Raw genomic sequence first — 19089 nt, 5'->3', positions numbered from 1 at the left:
ATTTTTTCCCCCACATACATATACATATATAAGCACTCAAAGCACTTTGTTAAAGCTTTCAAGCTTTTCTGTGCTTTACTGTTTCCAACCGATAAATATTTGTGAAAAAAATGCAAACCTTCGAGACAGAATCTAACCGAATCAGGTGTACCCTAGGAAATGTATCACACTAGGCAGACAGTTCAGAATAATGCTTATTTAAAAACCAACAAGCAAGATATACTCTACTTTGACTCGATGATAAGCTCTGTGACACCATGACGTGATAATGCAGTATGTACTCGTATGAGTGTTGGAGAGACGAGTCTCGAATACTCGAATTTTGAGTATAACTAGAGGAAGCCCAATCTACCCAGCACTATACTACTATAGGGTAGAGTAGCAACATCTCGCCTCTCCAGTGAGACGACGCGTCATACGTCGATCAACGCTCCACGCGACGCACGTATGTGATAAGCTCAATCTTTTAGTGCGAAAAAAAACTTGGAAAAAATTATTGTGAAATTAATTAATTAATTTGAAAATATTTTGAATACGATAATAGTTTAAAATGCTGAGACCACAGAAAATAGCGGATCTCAGTCACTACGACTTGTTTAACATACTTGACTTTGTAAAGAAAAATTGTGATCCGATCGACGAGGCAGCACCATTCAATGCTGAGCATTACAGAGACCTCTACTATTTTGCGGCCACTTGCAAGAGACATCGGCTCATCTTAAGGGACTGGTCGCGCTCTATGTACAATTTGCTTCAAATCGAGCTGCTGCAAATGAAGCTTTATAAGCATATGACCGTCAAGTTCAATGAACTTCACAGCCTACTGAAAGGTGCCTCCAAGGTAAGGACGGATTGGTACATCGATACAATTGTTACGGCCATGCGGAGAAATGAAAATCTTGAAAGCATTGAATTGAGATACGCACCAAAAAAATACCTCGAGAATCACGAGGAAATTTTTCAAAAAATATGTAAAGTGATTCAAGAGGAGAAACTGACAGCCAGTCCCAAATTGAAAAAGTTTATTGTGAACATAGCAGGTATGCTTTCACCCGAACAAATAACAAAGTGGCATTATACGAGTAAATAGACTCTTTTTTCCATTTGCAGAGTGTGAGTTTGTCGGTCTGGGTCGGTTTCACAATATTTCAAAGCTTTGTCTCACTGCCAGATTTGCTATGTTCGATCTTGTCGAGTTCTGTAAGAACAACCAGTCGTTGTCGAGCCTGGAACTGAACTCTTATCTCTACTCAGACTATGGAAAACTGACGTATATAGTTGAGCACTGCCCGAAATTAAAAGAGTTAAAATTCGTACTGAACAATAATGGACTGATAAGAGATGAGGAATATGTGAAGTTGGCCAATCTGGACAAGCTGCAGCAATTGGAAGTCAGGAAACCATTGGCACCAGACACGGAAATCGAAGAGGAATCCGACAGGAAACGACAAAGAATGGATACTAGATACGAGGCACTGATCATCCCACAGGGACCAAAGAAAGCAAACGTTCCCGTTAGGACCCTACTCAAAGCCATCGCTGACAGGAAAAGGCAAATACTGTCGCGATTGATCTTGCAATTCGAAATAGATGATGATTTGGCCCAAACTATCGAAAAAATCAAGAACCTAAGATTCCTAGAATGCGGAATCTCCGATCCACGAAGTATTCGACATTTGGCAAAGCTCAAAAATCTCACCAAATTGAGTCTGCTGAACAAGGGGCACCTGATTTCCGCAGATGTCATGAATCTAGTTTCCAGACATATACCTGTCTCGAGTTTCGATACGCAAATTTCGTTCAGCACGCGCGGAACTCTTTCCCTAATTTCAAATGATCCAAGCCTTTTCCGGGACGTAAACTGTGCACATCTATTGAATGTTAAAAATTTAAAGTGTCTTTTTATTACCTCGAACATGTTCACAACGATGAATCATATTTTGCCAACTCTTTTGGAAAATGGCATAGAGATCAAAAGCGAAGAGATTTCTATATCCTTCGATCTTAAGTCGCAAAATCTTAAAATATTTGACCATTTTCATTCTCCTACTAAGAAGTTATTACTTCCAATAGTTGAGAATCTTCGATCATTTGAACTTATATCCAATGGAGAGTGCTGGCTACCACTGCTGAAGAGCCTGGCAACACATTACTCGACGACATTGCAGGAGGTTTGCATTGATAGCATACTTGAATGTTCCATAAGCGAATTCCTCAAAGAAAAAGACGTCTTTGTCCTGGCTCAAATAACCTCCCTCCGAAGGGTTTTCTGTGTGTTAGAAAGACTGAAATACATTCAGCCATTGGCCCAGCTGATGGAGCTGGAGAGTTTAGTAGTTTGGTCAGAGCATAGTCCAAGGGAAGTCGAATTCGCAAGGTGGATGTTACCGGTTCTGGAAAAGTGCCCCAAGCTGGGCTATTTTGAGATTACTCTGAAGGACCTGCCTCTGCCGAAGAAGTTCTTTATGCACCTTGAGAATGCACTATGCAAAAGCAGGATCGGTATCCCACATAAGTTGAACTTCTGCCTGGCCTCGATAGTCCCTTGCAACTTAACCAAAAAGCAGGTGAGTGGTAACTGATTCCAAATTGATTATTACATACGACTTTCACAAACAAAATTCGTCTTTCAGATGCGGCAGATTGAAAATATGAAATACTCGTCTGTGCAGACAAAAATTTTAGAGGAAATAAACATGGACCTAACTTCGTAAAAGATATCGCAAACGAGAGCTAAGCGGAACTCAGCCGTGTAAAACTATCGAATTGAGATCCGAAAACGATAAGAAAATGAATCACTATAGCGACTATAGTCGCTCAGTTTGTGGCAGTGAAAGTTTCATTTTCGGTAGCTCAAAAACGGATCTTTTGCGAGCCTTTTATGATATCTTTTGCGAGACTTTTGCGAGCCGCTTATAATATTTTTTGCGAGACTTTTGCGAGCCGTTTATGATATCTTTTGCGAGACTTTTGCGAGCCGTTTATGATATCTCTTGCGAGACTTTTGCGAGCCGTTTATTATATCTTTTGCGAGCCGCTTATGATATCTTTTGCGAGACTTTTGCGAGCCTTTTGCAATATCGTTTGCGAGCCTTTTGCAATATCGTTTGCGAGCCTTTTGCAATATCGTTTGCGAGCCCTTTATTTTGTTTTATAATTTTTAATTTTATTTTAATTAATTTTAATTTTTAATTTTGGTTGTACATAAATAGATTAAAAAATTATATTAGTGAATTCAATTTAATTTGTTTTTTCTCCTTCGACACTCTGTCCTGGGCGTACTGGAAAAATTTTTGCGTGATTCGGTCGAAATCGGCGTCTTCTAACGAAAATCTTTCCTTAAATCCCGCTGTAAACAAATAATCATGTTTATTATATTACAATATACATATTAATTTGAAAATAATACTTACTACGGATGGCTAGAGTAACCCGCAAGCCCCTAATGCACTTTTTCTCCTCTGTGCCCCGCCAAGAGCACTGTCGTGCGACCTCGTCGGACACAATTGCACGCCAAGAACTCCGAATCCATTGGTCGAATGCTTTCTCGCCCGACATCATTAACTCTGCTAACTAAATATATACACAGAATGTGTAGATTGTTGTCTTTTTGGGGGCTTATACTGCTCCCAAACTCAAATTTTGTGCACTATACTATACTATTAAATAAATAATAATTTACTTACCGATTTTTCCTTTTTTTCACTATTTTTATGATTTAAAAATATGATTTATGATTTAAACGGGGGTTTACGTCCTTCTGCTGCGGTTTTTAATCACAAAATAACACAAAACGAAAAATCGGCGGCGTTGTGCCGGGCCGCAGTTTGACATGTTCGTTCATGTTCTATTACGTGATCCGGCGTTGCTTGCGTATTTTGCCCGTTTCTAAGTCCGTTTGTGATAGTTTTGCGAGACTTTGTCGTCACTCGGTTTTTGTCCGGTAAATGCTCTTTTCTAAGTCCGTCTGCGAGCATTTTGCGAGACTTCACTCATCGCTCCCGGATTTTTATCATTTCTAAGTCCGTTTCCGGACATTTTATGATAGTTCCGTTTTACTATCGCTTTTTGGTCCACTGGGAATGACATATGAGTATGTGACGTATGTATGAGTGAGAGACGTAACGAAGCGACGTTCTCTTATCTCTCTTATCTTATCTGCCTGCGAGCAGAGCATTTTTTAGTCACAAATAAAACTTACATATGAATGGTTGCGTTTTTACTTTTCGATACAAGAACTTCCCTTGCAACGGCAGCGAAATTCCGTCCAACAATTATATAGTTATAGTTAAATATAGTTTATAGTTAAAGATTTGCATACATTGGGAAAATCTAATAAATCGAAAGTGTCATAAATTTCACTAAGAATAAACCATTAAGGCAATTGATTGCATTCAATTTGCAGCTGGCAACATATGCAGATGCATCCGAGAATATAATGTTCGTAAATTGTATACTATAGGTACATATGTACATACCTACATATGTAGTCGTACTTATATTCTTACGGAAAAACAAATAGATCTTTTAATTTTAATGAAATTAAATACGACCTGCAGAACTCCACCCACATTTCCACCAGACCGATTGACAGGTGTTAATTTTCCGAAATGGCAATTTCACCTGTGCGGCAGCTCAAGCAATAATTTAGAAACTAAACACGGATGCTGCAACGTTGTATTGTGGAGAACTGCACATATGATCGATTAGCCCTTTTTTTATTTCTCACGTATCGTACAAGCTACAATTGGATTGCTTCGGGCTGCCCTGCGTGTTGGGAAGGGTTTGTAATTGCAATTGCAATTTTTAAGCCAGCTTCCAATTGAAATTGACGTTGAATAGACAACAGCTGGCACTTGGCATTAGATTGTCCACCTGTGTGCGGTGTTGAAAGTGCCTCGGGACACTGGGCTTGAGCTGGGGTGGAATGCAAATTGCGTATACGCAGTGCGTGGCCCGGATGTGATGTGAGTGCAATGTGCAAACTAAGCAACGAGCAGTCTCTGTTTTATTTACGCACTGAAAACTCGTTGAAAATAGACACAATCAAACATAGATAGATGAAGAGAGAGGTAGACAGGGAGAGAGACAGAGAGAGGGAGACAATGAATGCTAAATTATTTAGGCCGAGTGCATTAGTGCCCAACAGAGAGGCAGAGAGACCAAGAGACCACAGTGGCATAATTTGTCAGCTGTCGGACAATTTTGTGAGACTGCTGCTAATTAAATATGCCAGAATAGTATACAATGCCAGCAGATTCGCAAAGTAGTTGAGTGCCGTGCAAACAGCAGGCCCAGACACAAACACAACTAAACAATATGAAAGCCAAGCCCAAAGCCGATCTGAGCCAGAGTCCAAGCCGAAGCACAGCCCGCCCAAAGAATGCCTCAATCAAGCACTGCTCTCCATACTCTATACTCTCTCTATCCAATCAAACAATGTCAATGGGTCCACTCAGCTGTGTCTGCCGCAGTTTCTTGATGTTTCATACTTGTATTGGTTTTGTGGCTTCCACATGTGTCATTAATTTACGAGTCGGTCTGCAGTTGCAGCTGGTACTCAGGACTGATGCTTTTACCGATGTGGCACGGAATCAAATATGTGAATACTTATTTTCACCTCAATAAGATGATAGGCTCTGACCGCAATGCTCTCATTAGGTCATTGGAAAGCAAACTCTCAACATAATCTCACCTTTAATCCTTAATAACGATATGGGAATTTAATCTCACTGCAAAAGAATCCGTATCTGCATGTTTATTTATTTCAACTTTACCGTTGGTCATGGCATTTATTTGCATCTCAATTTTCCTTGAAACTAGCAAAGATCATGGAATTCCACAAATTCTAGATGAGGTTGGACTCCCCCTCCCAATATATATAAAACATTCCTGGGAAAGTCCGACCAACTCTTATTTAAATTCGTCGCTGAGACCCGGATATGTACATATGTACATCGCAGTCTTAACTCCGTGCTGGGATATTCTTTATTTTTTCGCAGTTCAGTCACACAAATTTGCAGTTGCGATTGAATGAATTCTCACATTATTCGGCTGCGGCCTTCCTCACACAGCGGATAAAGAATTTCAGAAAAAAATACACAAATAAATTTATATTATCCCAAAAAATAAAAAAAAGTCACGATGTGTAAATTTCGTCTCCTGGGTCTCTTTCTTCTTGGCCCGCTGCAAATTGGTTTTCATAGGTCTTTCTGCATAATGTGAGATATTTTTGTATGGCATAAGCGAAAGTATATAACAGCTTAATTTGTAAAAGATAGCATCAGTAATTATGTACAATACTATTATATAAACGCCCAAATAAGGCATAAATATTTGTGCACTTAATTATAAAATGCATGGCGAAAATGATGCACCTACAAATTTCACATATGTATATCTATTTATTTGTATGTACATTTATTCTTCGCTGACTTTGGCCATTAATTCAATTGTTAAAGGCAGAAAGACAACTTAGTTTTGCTTTACTTAATTCATTTCATAGAGGCATAGATATAATCGGATCTTCCATAGTTTTCGAGGCTCTCAACTTACAACTTTTATAAGACAAATCACATTTACTTGACGGCTTATGAAACATCCCTTTTAGGGAATATTCAATTAGCCGTCTAGCTTAGTGTTCGCCATCCACCATGCCAATTATGTTACCTTTCTGTGGAACCAATTAGCCGTTTTATGCGAGCGGGTCACCGACTAACACTTAAACCGTATCTGAAACTGAAATTGAAACTTCAAACCGCCGCTTCCAGCCAGCGTCACAGAGTCACAGAGCCCCGGAGCCCCAGAGCCGGGACTGATGAGGATGTCGATGCCTTTGGCCATAAACCAATTATTTGACGTACCAAAAGGGAGCCTCATGTTGCTTTGTCAATTAATTGGATTATTTATGTGTATTTCAATGGAAACAAAACGCAATAACTTTGCACGTGTGTGTGTGTGTGTGTCTGTGACACATTTGCGAGGCTCCGCTTGGGCTTCAACGGAGTTGGGGTAAATTCGGTAGCCCAAAATTGTCAAACAAAATGCTTGCAATAACCTATTCAACGTTGATTTCTTTTTATTAAAACCACTTTTGGATCATGCTTTAACATGTTTTATATGCATGCTAAGTATGAGTCATTCGACTTCAACTTTTTATACACTTAAAACATGGTAATTGGTGTAACAAAATTAAACACGAGTATTAAGAGTAGAAAATATACAAGTCTGATTTTTGCCAGTTATTTTATATACCTTGCAAAGTCCAGCCAGTGTTTTGCTCTGATTTCATTATAGATTTTGCTGTCAATAGGTCAAAGAAATCGAACAAATATTGAACACATCTGAGGAACAGTAAACGGCCAAGAGCACAGTGTCTTTGTCCATCTGAATTCATTTAGTTACTACCATTCAAAGTGATGTCAATTCAGTTGCCGTCAATAAAATCAATGGACAAACTACTATTTTGGAAAAGAAGAGAATCTGAGATAAGCCAAATAACTTTATATTGTATTCTGTTGTAATACAAAAACACACAGGGACACAGTTCCTAATCTGGTTATTGCTCGGAAATGAGATTTGGGAACTGCACTGTCCTGTGGACTATGGACTGTGGACAGTATCATGGAAAACTTCCACCCTCTGATGTCTGCTTTCTGTAAACTAGGAGTGCTTCAACAATGACATTAAGTACTACTGTCAACGTCTTTTTGTTGCCAAGGAAACCGAAACCCTAGCCCCAAGCTGTCAAAGGCTGTTGTGTGGGGGATCGACCAGACCCCAGACAGAACAGGATACGACACTGAGCTCTTTGTGTTCGATAAATGTCAACAAGTTGGGCAAGTTTTAATTGAAACACTTCGACAAGTTGTGCATCTTCGCCTCGAGAGCATCAAACAAATTTACGAGTACACAACATTTTCACCAAATTTTTTCGAAATATCCATTTACAGAAATTCCTGATAAGAGATTTGCATCGCCTTCCCATAGCCCTAGTCCTGCTCCCGTTCCCGCTCCCCCGTCTGATGCGTGTCAAACCAGTTCAAGAGTCAAAAAGCCAAAAACTTTCGACTTCTGCCAGCTCCGCCACATCCATATCCACCCAGCCCTTTGAGGCGAAGAAGCCGTTTCAGGCCAGAAGACGATGTAAGTTAAGACTGTAAAGTGTGAGAAGGTCACACAGTTGTTTGGGTCGTTGTCAAACAATGCAATTACTTTCTCAAGTTTTCAAACAACAGGCACAGGACAATCAATTTCCTGCTCTTGTAGAACAAGTTAATTAATGTCAAACGATCTCGAATTTCACACTTTCATAAAAACCAGCTTTAAGGAGTATTTCTACAAGTGCCTTTGAGTCAGAGAGCCAATAAATACTATCCGTAACAGCTGTACCCCACAGAACTCAGCGCGATGATAGAGTCTGTTCGGACGAAGCCCGACTGTAAATTGTTTACCATCTTTCTATTGCCTATCAATTCATTTTCTGTTCCATTTTGGTCATTGCACTAACCCAACGTAACGTAAGCGTACCTTTGCCTTTGCTCGCTTAGTACCAGGCTCTCATTTCTTCACCAAGTCTTTATCTATGCTCGCTCTTGTTCTATTTTTTTTCACATGCAGTCATTAAGCCTGCAGCAGGCCCAGCTGCTCTAGTTAGTTACTGCTTGATATAGTTGGAGTACAGACCTTTTTTGTCCCCAATCTATTACTTTGGCTCGAGATCGGCTCGCTTGCCTCATCCAATTGTATCAATCGTTAATACTATATTGTATTTGGACTCTTCGGCCACCCTCCACATACAAATTACCTACAATCATCAATTCGTCATTAAGTCATTAAGCGAAATTTTTTATAAAAATGGAAAAATTTCCAAACATAACAAAAAAAAAGAATACAAATAGATAGAATACATACTGGGTCGGGTCGGGTCTGACATAAATGAAAAAGTTTAACCAGCAAACAGACGGCGACAATCTAAAATAGAAACAATAATTTCCGACTCCATTCCCCTCGCCACATCCGCTCCCAAGGACACAATGGACGCCGCGTGGCCGTTTCCTGGCCCAAACTTATTCTTCAGGCCCACTTCCGCTTATTCGTAGCACTCGCTTGACGGCTTTGTGCGCACACTTGATGTATTTCCGACTCCGACAGTTGCCATTTTGCTTTTCCTTGTCTCTGTCTCTGTATCTGTATCTGTCTCTGTCTATGTGGCTGTCCCTGGCTATCCGTAATCACTTTGTATATGTCCTGCTCTTCGCTGCTGCCTGCTGCTCCCCGCTGCTGGCTACGGCCGTCCATTGCCAAATGAAAAGAAAGTCTGTTCTCCCACAAATTTGCCCAACAGGTAAAATCATTTTATTTATTTTATTTTTTCCTTTGTTGCTCCTCGCAGCATTTTCTAATTATAAATTGTTGGCGGCTTTAAGTGAAAAATTATGCCAAATTGTTTCTGACAGATTTCATTAACACTTCGGAGTTTCGCATAATTGAAAATATCGTTACCCCAACCACCAATTCTCCTACCACAATCATCAGAAATGTTTTTACTTTTAACTTTTTTTCGGCACCAGCTCCCGGGGGAAACTAATACAGACGTGTCGGAGTTTTTCTTCTCAAAAATACACATACCATATATAATCACATTTTTCTTTTGAGAAATTCTTTTGATTATTTTTTGCGAATAGGTACATATGTATGTATATATTTATTGTGTTTCAGTTTAACCTTCAGTTACCTACAGTTAAAATACTGTATTGTATCGTGCTCATAATGTATATACCACTTTACTCACTCTCAAATAAACGTTTAACCGAACCACTACGTGTCTCTTGTAACAGCTCCGTTTTATATATCGCTTATATATAGAACGGTAAACTAAAACGGTAAAATTATATCCAACACTTCATTTCATATTAAAGTAAACAGTTCAGTGGCAGTTAATGAGCGGAATATGATATTTTTCTTATCTTCAGCCATGGAGGTGAACTCCTTAATGTTGAGGAGTTGTGTCGACCGTGGATAAGAAGTTTTAAGGGCTTTTTCGCTTCTACATCTTGTAACACTTCGGAGGCCTTTCTCACAAAGTCCGGATTGATGTTGTAGTCGAAGATGCGCAGGAAGCGCAGCTCGCGGCACTGTCGAATCAGGTACAGATACGCAGAGGATATATCTATCTGCTGGAGGTACGTGATACGCAGGGCCCTTAGGGATGACAGCCCTGTGAGGAGCAGCACACAATCGGGGTTAGTAAAGTTACAGTCAAGGACCTCCAGTGACTTGATGCTGGCCAGCGACTCGGCTTCGTGAACAGCACATATCTGGCCCTTTACACTGAGCGATAGCAAGGTGGTCCTCGGTCCTCTGGCTAGCCAGGAAATCGAAGAGCATTGACAAGGAGCTGCTTGCGTCTTGGCAGCAGTCATATAGTTTCGAGTGCTTGGAGTCACTGCGATAAATCACGAAGCTCAGGTCCCGTAGGTAGGGTAGGTGTGCCAGGACTTCCCTGAGTCTCGCACTGCTCACTTGATCGGTAAGATGTAGAGTCTGCAAACTTGTCATTGTTCTGCAGGACTGTAGCAGATCTCTGGCTGTTAGCTTCACATCTATGTAGAGGATCTCAAGCTGCTCAAACTTTCTAATTTGCGTCGTTTCAAGTTCTGAAGAAGAAACGCAGTTAAGGAAAAGGATAATCTCATGATTATCATGAATATTGTATTAACTTACTGAGAGTACAGATGTGTAGTTGTCTAAGTTGGGATGAGTCTTTTAGTATCCGGAGCACATGCTTGCTGATCGATGTCGAGTGCCGATTTCCCTGCCAGATTTTGACGAGCTGCAGATTTCGCATGCTTTGAATCAGTCTACAGAAGTTTTTGATTAGAGTATTGCGGCTGCGATTTGGGTATTGAGAGTCAAAGCAACTATCTAGATCATTGCAATAGATATTAAGCTTTTTCACACTCATAGCCACCTCGCTCAGCAGCCTCAGTTCCACAGCCAAGACTTCTCCTACGATCCAAACACTCGCAAACTCCCGACGGGACCAGCCCATAAACACTCCCCGGAACCTCTGGCAGGTCTGGGCAAAACTTATTTGTCCTTCCATACTCAACTGAGACAATATCATCTCGAAGCAATAGTCGTTCAGTTTCAGCACTTCTGATTCCCCCATTCTGACAAATGGAACTAATGCAGTTCCAACTTTCCAAAAACAGATATTTTTTATCTCCAGATAAGATAAGATTCGGGGTAATCTAGTGCTGTGTTGCTCATGAGTGTACGTTTTGAGTTGCTGCTATGCAACTCTGCATTTATACCCAATACTTAGTCAGTATGCCCCCCCTCCGGCAAAGGGCGCTAACATTGAACGACAAAGAGAGAGAGACACAGAAGATCGGTTATATCGTGAAGGGCGCTGCGTAATCACTGCATATTTATTTGGTGCTTATGGCTATAACAATGATTCGATCTGATCCAGATTCGGCAATCTGAGAGATATGGTGTAGCGTGCAGGTGTGGGATAGCTGTCGTTTACCCATACTAGTATGAAGAGATTTCGTGTGCACCTCTAGCTATGCTCTGACTAAGCTCGCCGGAAATACGAAAACAGTTACGAATTTATCCAATTGCACTGTTCACATATTTAAATGTTTAATATATACACTTAACGGTCATTTTAAAATTCTATAAATATTAAAAAATATCAACAGGCCAGGACAAACACATGCACACACCTGGGCTTACATGCATACATATAGTATGTATATATATGGGACACACACACATTAAGTTTTATTGGCATGGCACTACTATAGTATACTGACCTACTTTATCTACAACTGAGATGGCTCGGCATATACCTGCTGAAAACGCCACATACTCGTACATCCATGCAAACATACTCGTATAGGGAATACAAACACAAGAATGGGGTAAAAGGTGGCACAGCAGGCGCGCTTTGATCTATGGCCTGGCTGGCATTTTCCTTTTCCGCGAAGGTCTCTGCCAGCCACAGCTGTGAAACTTTTCAGCGGCCCACCAGCTCGAAGAGCTGAAAGTAATTTCTCCATTTTGCACGTTAATTAAATTAACAGCAAGGGTTCTTACAACAATACCCTACCTCAGCAGAACCAGGCTGAAAATAACCAACCGTAGACTATAGAAAAACCAAAGTCATCGCCAATGTGGAGATGGATAACGGCAGTCCTTTCGTGGCGATGAACTAGAAAGCAAAGCAGGATGCTAAACAACTACTACTACTAAACTACTATTTATATAGCATTTTATAAAATTGTATCGATCTGCCCCCATTGTACGAGTATATCACGGAACCCCCATTAAAACAATTTTAAATAATTCAAAGCCACAGACAAGAAACTGTCGTATGCCCGGGGGCAAAGTATCCCAGGGATACATATGTATCTGATGGCACTAGGAAGTTTGGGTGGACGACGACGGATCTTCCAGTCAAAGTGCGTGTACGGGAGGAATTATCAAGTGTTGTCAACGCAAACAGCCACCCACACACATGCTCGCAGATACTCGCAGTTGTCCTCCTGCAGGACGAGTCGGGAGTGTAAGCGCTGCAGAGGCTGACGACACTAACAGAGCTTATGTAAAGTGAAAGTGTGCGCGGGCGTGTCATAAGAACGGCACATCGTCCTCTTCTCTCTCCCCCGCTCAAACACTCTTGTTTGTGCGATTGTCTGTGCGACAATAAACGAACATATACGCACATACTCGTACGTACACATGCGAGAAATGCGTCCTGCAAGGCGAACGACCGGAAAGGCATACATAAATAAGTTTCCGGATTAAACGCACATCTTTCGACTCATCCGTCCACCGACTCCACTTCCTTGTGCCGACATCATCATTCAGCATTGTTCCAACAGACCCGAACTGAAACAGCAGTGAAAGCGCTCTGAATTTGTGCATACTCGAACGAATGTATGAGTGCGACTGAGCCTGGGTGAACTAATTCATCGATTCGGATGGACTACTGACCACTTAACACTTTTAATGTTCTAATGAATAATTTGCTAGATTTGAAAACATTGCAAAACCATGTTCTTTTTAAAAGTGAATTACAATTTGTTACTAGGAGGAGCTAGGAGCCCTCCCCACCAAACCCAAAGATGTTCCATTGAATATTTAATGGTTTATAAAATGTTGGTTGTCCCATCCGATGGTTTTACGCAACTCTAAATAATTCCATAAACCATTTTATTCCACCATCCTGGGACATAAAGTATTTTGTGTCAGCCACGTGGTTGGGGCTTCTCTTTTCTGTCTGCTTGTTTGCTGTTTCGCTGTTTCGCCAAAAAGATATTTCATTTTTATTCGACTGCGGCCCTGAACGTGGTCCACACTCGCATTCAATATTCAAGAGTCTCAACAAATTACTTGAACCCTTTTCATAGCCCGTTGGATGCCCCTAAAGGCTTTAAGTCATTTGTCAAAAAGTGCAAAAACGGCTTACGAGACAGCAAAAGCAGAAACAAGAAACACAGTCACACACAAGCAGAAGGATGCTGCTGGCACATTTGAGGACATTTGAGACCCAACCCAATTTCACTTTCACACTTTCTTACTTATGCAAATGTCGGCTGCTCATTCGCTCAGCAGAAACAACAGAGACAACAGGAACGGAACGGAACGGTTACAATATAAGAATAAAATATAATAAAATATCAGAGGCCTTGGGAAAGAGACTTCCAAACACATTGCCTGTCATCTTTCTCGCACATTAGGCCTACTTTATTCGTGGGTCGTTGACAGATTAAATTACACAAATTTTTGGCCAGGCGACAGGCGTTGACAGATCATTGAGACAAAAACTACATCCATCCTTGGAGGTAAATAAAAATCAAATGCATGTCGGACATGGAAAACCAATTTGGCAACAGCTCCCGGAGTATTGTGGCGCAAGACAGAATTCTAAAATGAAATTAAAATAACTTTATGACGATGTCGATGCATTCACTCACTATCACATCCGTTCCCACAAATTTCCTTGCCCACTCAGCAATCGTTTTGTGTTCCAGTAACCACCCAAATGGAATTGCCAGCAGCCACCCCCATAAAGAAGACAAGGCAAAGCCCCAACCCCAGCCCGGCTCAGCCATCAGCCATTTACCAGATACCAGATACCAATACCTCGAACATTTCCCCTAATTGTATCACAGAGCCAGCGAATTTATGGCCTCAACTATTAAATGTTCCAGCTCCGGGTGGCCACAGCGCCACTTGTGGTTTATTGCGCAACCTGGTGTTTTAAAAAAGGCGGCTAGGATGCGGCCAGAATGCGGCCAAAGTGCGACCACAGTCCCCTGGCCGCATTTTCCAAAGGCTAGTCGTCCGACCAGCTCAGCACATTATAAAAAATTCAATTATAAGCTTTTTATAATGGCATGGGTAGTGTTACACCTGGCCACAATTTTCATTTCTGTTTTTCGGGTTGAGCTTACACTTTTTACTGGCTCAACTGAGTCGTGGCAAAATTTGTGCAATTATTTTCTTTGTCGAACTTTATCGCATGTCTTATCGAGCCCCATAGAAAAGACTGATAAGCTGCCTTTACAAATCATACATCGATTACCGATTCCACATATTTCAGTCGCATGATCCCACTTGAAGAGTGAATACAATGCCAGAAAAGCTTTCAAAGTAAATGCATATTTTATTGGAAATTAAATGAGTGAAATGTCCAAACTAGATCTTAACGATGATTGCCTGTACGCAATATTCGAGCAGATAAAACTTAATTGTGAACTAAATGGAAGAAGGGTGACAGAGGACAACATTCGATACGCAGATCTTATTCAATTTGTAATCTGCAGCTATCGTTTCGCTGCAGCCTTTTTGGACTGGAGCCTTAATCTGTTTAAGCGACTCGAAATCGTTTCAACATTTCATATTAATCGCACAAGTGCTTATATTTTATTCCCAATATATTACAATCGAATCAAGAAGTCTACCAAAACAGAAAAGGAAGCATACTGCAATCTCTTCGCCAATGCCCTAAAGCATAATACTAAGCTCCATCTTGTGGACGATGAGAGCTCTTCAACATAATAGCACCTTGAGAAAACCAGAGATTAAAATGAATCGTAAGAAACTTCTAATTCTATATACGTACATTTTGTTATTATACCCGATACTCAAAATGAGTATTGGGGTATACATATTAGATTTGTGGTAAAAGTGGATGTGTGTAACGTCCAGAAGGAATCGTTTCCGACCCTATAAAGTATATATATTCTTGATCAGCATCAATAGCCGAGTCGATTGAGCCCTGTCTGTCTGTCCGTCCCCTTCAGCGCCTAATGCTCAAAGACTATATGGACAGCACCGAGTCGGTTCATTAGCACCACTGTTCAACTCATTGGCCACCAAAATGTCGAAGGGGTTGGAGGGATTATCTATCCACGAAGCTAAGATACATTTTGATGAAATCAATGAACTGGCCACAGTTCGATCTTTGCAGAATTTGTATTGTCAATTCATCGAACCGCAATATTTGGATCTCCTTACCTCGCGCACTCAACTGGAGCCTGATGAGGCTCCCGACCATATTAAGTTTAGTCTTGTTGATAAGAAATCGAAGAGGCTTGACTTATTTATCGACAACCATGCCTGCTCTTCAGTCCTTTATGGCTTTGTATCAAAGCTGCACAATTTGCGAGGGATTTGCATAGATGGAAGCCAAGCAAGTGGTGCATTGAGAAACCTATTCCAAGGTCTCGCTTCTAGAGAGAACCAAACTCTTCAGAAATTGGACCTGGGACGCTATGACTTCGACATCGACTGCGAGCAAATGACATACATAGCTAAAATTAGTTCATTAAGATTTTTACGATTTCGCATTTATTTGGTGCAGCTCAAAGAACTGCGAGCTCCAGACATCAGCTCCAAAATTCATATACCATCTGATATTTGCAATTCTTTGCATAGCCTAGAGGCTGATCAACCAGTGAAGAGATCTGTTAACGATTTATCACTAACAAACTCACAAAAGGATTTTCTGGATCATGCTGATAAACAGGCGATTACACTTATTGGCCATTTTTCGTATCTCAAGCAAATGCTGTCACGCTCCAAGTTCGGAGTTGAAAATAACCGTATTTTAATTTTTGGATATCACGTGAGCTTCGACGCTAAAAACAAGATGGTCGTCAGCGTCAGCATTTGTATAGCTTCACTGATTCCCGGCCAGTTCAATCAAAGCTAACAACGGCAACGGCTGGTTGCATCTTTTGCAGGAGGCGAAAATGTGGGAGATGGTCCACAACTCGCCCTCAAGCTGATCGGAGATGATTAACGGAAAAGTGGTGCTCGTGTAGTCGAAAGGCAACGAGTCCGAGATATTTCTGCCCCACATTTCCTGCGCCTATGTTTCCATGAAACACTTTGCAGCCAGCGAACTTTTACAATTCTCGCGCTTGATGTGAATCCGGTCCCAACGCTGCGACGAGCCAAGCTAAGTCGAAAATTCATCCCTTGAGTGAACACTTGCCTCTCCAGGAGTAGTGACCCAGGCCTCTAGAATCAAAATTATTATACATTTTATTCGAAATCATGTACTACAAACCAAACAAACCATCCAAATTCTCTATGAAGCTCATGTTGGGCCAGAACGCTGTCTTGGTTGAGTATCCGGGCATGGAACCGCAGCTGTTTATGCCCGTCTTACTCAACAATGACGTCGTCTTCAAAAACGTTGTGCTCGATCCCAAGAATCCGCTTGTAGGAAAGGAGCCACCAAGGCAAGATTTTCCTGTCCGACAGAAGACAGCTGTGCCCTCGCGTTCTCTGCCCAATCGTGTGGTAAGCCAGAAAAAGAAGAAGACCATCAGCATCAAAAGCGAACAGTCACCTCAAATCCAAGGCAAAAAGGTCATTCAACAAGTTCCCTTGGAGAAGTCAGTTCCTCAAAAGAAGGAGATATCGAGGAGAGTCGCCCCCAAAATCCAGCCTAGTCGACAGTGCAGCATCACTCGAGAAATGCTGAAGAAGCAGGGCATCACAGGCACTCCTCCACCATTCGATGTCATTCGCAAACTCTTTTACCTGGATAGAGGCAACAACGGAAGTCAAGGAACAGCCAGTCGTCTCCGTTAACAGATAGACCCCCTGCATAAGATGAATATACTTCACAGTGATCACTCAAAGAGGAGCTGAGACAATTTTGGATCACTACGAAGTAGATTTACCTTCGGGGGATCTTCAGGGCACTCGATCGTCAATTTAAATTGTTTATATCTGAATACAAATTACAAATGTCCGATTAACAAAATAACGGAAACACCATCTAATAAATTGTTTAGGTTGTAATTTCGAACATTTTATAACTATTTGATATTAAAATTGCAAGCTTGCAAAGCTTTTTCATCGACTACCACACACACCCCCCAAGTAAAAAGCTTTCCAGTCGCGAATCAGCTGTTTTTGTTTGAAAACTTTAAGATAGGTCAGTTCCATAATACATATGTATATGGTACACGTCAAGCCGGCCTCTTAGCGTGAGAATATTTCACAATATTAGTCATATTTTTAAGTTCAGACGTGGCCAAAGAACATTTCTGAATGCAAAGTTAATTTTACTGTCAGTTCTGCAACGATCGCTTCCGAAATGGGTGCCTCCAATATACTGGAGCTCTACGATGACTGTCTCAATTACATCTTCGACTTTTTGCCGTCGCAAGATTGCCTAAGATTGGCCCAAGTTTGTCTTAGATTTCGTCAAATATTTGTTAGTCAATGTGGCAAACGGTTCCGCGAATATACGATCGATGAGAATAGTTCTAGGGAGGAGCTGATACAGCTTTCTATTTGCCGCGAGGTGGTGCAAAACTTCACCATAGATCTGCATAATTTTGACATGTCGATTATCACCAACAAATATAGTTGTAATACTCCGACCGTTTTCTTCGACATACTCTGCTCCACATTGGCGGGAATGCACCAGTTGGAGCATTTAAATGTGAAGCAGCTTAAAATACTCGTCACAATCATTGCGAGGCCCGTCGATCAAATTCTAACCGCAGTAAGACAGCTGAAAGATCTGAGAAGATTGAAAATTCATTCAATATTTGGTAAGTATATTTATTTTATATGTATGTACGTCATAACTTTCTCAGAACGCTCTCCATGATCTTCCAGACTGCAGCGTACAACGTCTGGGCGAGCTGCAGCACCTTGAAGAACTTCACTTGCACGTACCACAGATTGCGTCAGCTACTCTGGTCAAATGCTGCAAATCCAACTCCAGACTTCACAGTCTGCATCTCGGCTATGGCTGTGTACAAAGCAACTTGTGCGACATTGTTCCTCACTGCAAAAATCTGGAGGTATTCAAGTTTGGCATGACAGCGGAATCCTCAGCCTACAAGGCCCTAGCGCGGCTCCCCAAACTGCGGCAGCTGACGCATTTTGGCATAAGAAGAGCGGACTCCTTTGAGCCCCTGCTCACCTCCCTCGCTGACAGACCCCAGCTACTGCACCTAGACATCGATGGGGGAAGTATCAGTCTGCCAGAAACCCGTCAGCTGATTCGACTACAAAGCTTAGTGCACTTGAAATGCTTCTGCTCGACGGTTCAGTGTGTGGTTATGCTCGCCCGACTCTCGCGGCTGGAGGAGCTCTGCCTGTGGATGACCAGCCCATTGGACATCTCGGACGCCCTGCTGGGAATTATTGCCAATTGCGAGAAGTTGAAGTTGCTGAGACTCGCAGCGGGAAATATAAATAATGACTTTTTCAGCAATGCCATGAAATTGAGTCGGGGTAAAAAAATACCCCTAAAGCTTGAGATTCCAATGCCGTCACATAAACAAACAATTACTGCAGAGGTTGTTAGTTCGTCTAAAGCGTAGATAAATTAAATTATTTCCAATCCATAATTTCCAGAAATGTTCAAATGAAAGAGAACTGAATAACTGGTCCGCATTTTAAGCCGTAAATTTGGCAGAAGTTTCCAGCTTGTACTGCTGCGTCTAGATCTAACTAATTAAAAATACTCAAGCTAATTAAAAAAACTAATAATAATAAAAAGTAGCCGCGAATAGCTTTACCTCTTGAAATGAA

General features: G+C 41.3%; 3 protein-coding genes across 5 annotated transcripts; 2 read left to right on the top strand and 1 right to left on the bottom strand.

Moving 5' to 3' along the window:
* Positions 1 to 412: 412 nt before the first annotated feature.
* On the top strand, positions 413 to 2803 carry LOC4812788 (uncharacterized). The gene is made up of 3 exons (XM_001353460.4): positions 413 to 1040; positions 1111 to 2567; positions 2634 to 2803. Exons 1-3 carry the CDS (start codon positions 551 to 553, stop codon positions 2712 to 2714), a joined length of 2028 nt encoding a protein of 675 aa, XP_001353496.4. The 5' UTR covers positions 413 to 550; the 3' UTR covers positions 2715 to 2803.
* Positions 2804 to 9334: 6531 nt separating this feature from the next.
* Positions 9335 to 11642, bottom strand: LOC6900525 (uncharacterized). 2 transcript variants are annotated; one of them, XM_033383388.1, is made up of 3 exons: positions 10973 to 11606; positions 10726 to 10862; positions 9335 to 10658 (listed from the first exon to the last, which is right to left on the bottom strand). In XM_033383388.1, exons 2-3 carry the CDS (start codon positions 10847 to 10849, stop codon positions 10261 to 10263), a joined length of 522 nt encoding a protein of 173 aa, XP_033239279.1. In that variant the 5' UTR covers positions 10850 to 10862; positions 10973 to 11606; the 3' UTR covers positions 9335 to 10260. The 2 variants fall into 2 exon arrangements, with proteins under 2 accessions (XP_033239279.1, XP_002134912.2); XM_002134876.3 differs by having other exon boundaries at positions 10726 to 11642.
* Positions 11643 to 17471: 5829 nt separating this feature from the next.
* On the top strand, positions 17472 to 19089 carry LOC4813702 (uncharacterized). Of its 2 annotated transcripts, none has more exons than XM_033383387.1 (3): positions 17472 to 18098; positions 18166 to 18854; positions 18913 to 19089. In XM_033383387.1, exons 1-3 carry the CDS (start codon positions 17636 to 17638, stop codon positions 18955 to 18957), a joined length of 1197 nt encoding a protein of 398 aa, XP_033239278.1. In that variant the 5' UTR covers positions 17472 to 17635; the 3' UTR covers positions 18958 to 19089. The 2 variants fall into 2 exon arrangements, with proteins under 2 accessions (XP_033239278.1, XP_001353495.3); XM_001353459.4 differs by having other exon boundaries at positions 18166 to 18857.

The sequence above is a fragment of the Drosophila pseudoobscura genome, chromosome X, assembly GCF_009870125.1.
Source record: "Drosophila pseudoobscura strain MV-25-SWS-2005 chromosome X, UCI_Dpse_MV25, whole genome shotgun sequence".
Classification (NCBI taxonomy): domain Eukaryota; kingdom Metazoa; phylum Arthropoda; class Insecta; order Diptera; family Drosophilidae; genus Drosophila; species Drosophila pseudoobscura.
This window is presented reverse-complemented; position numbering and strand designations above follow the sequence as displayed.

Coding starts and splice junctions, on each gene's coding strand:
- LOC4813702 (XM_001353459.4), top strand. CDS start 17,636: ATGGGTGCCTCCAATATACTGGAGCTCTACGATGACTGTCTCAATTAC. Junction 18,099..18,165: donor GAAAATTCATTCAATATTTG/GTAAGTATATTT, acceptor ATGATCTTCCAG/ACTGCAGCGTACAACGTCTG. Junction 18,858..18,912: donor AAACAATTACTGCAGAGGTT/GTTAGTTCGTCT, acceptor CATAATTTCCAG/AAATGTTCAAATGAAAGAGA.
- LOC6900525 (XM_002134876.3), bottom strand. CDS start 11,173: ATGGGGGAATCAGAAGTGCTGAAACTGAACGACTATTGCTTCGAGATG. Junction 10,659..10,725: donor ACTACACATCTGTACTCTCA/GTAAGTTAATAC, acceptor TTTCTTCTTCAG/AACTTGAAACGACGCAAATT.
- LOC4812788 (XM_001353460.4), top strand. CDS start 551: ATGCTGAGACCACAGAAAATAGCGGATCTCAGTCACTACGACTTGTTT. Junction 1,041..1,110: donor GTTTATTGTGAACATAGCAG/GTATGCTTTCAC, acceptor TTCCATTTGCAG/AGTGTGAGTTTGTCGGTCTG. Junction 2,568..2,633: donor GCAACTTAACCAAAAAGCAG/GTGAGTGGTAAC, acceptor TTCGTCTTTCAG/ATGCGGCAGATTGAAAATAT.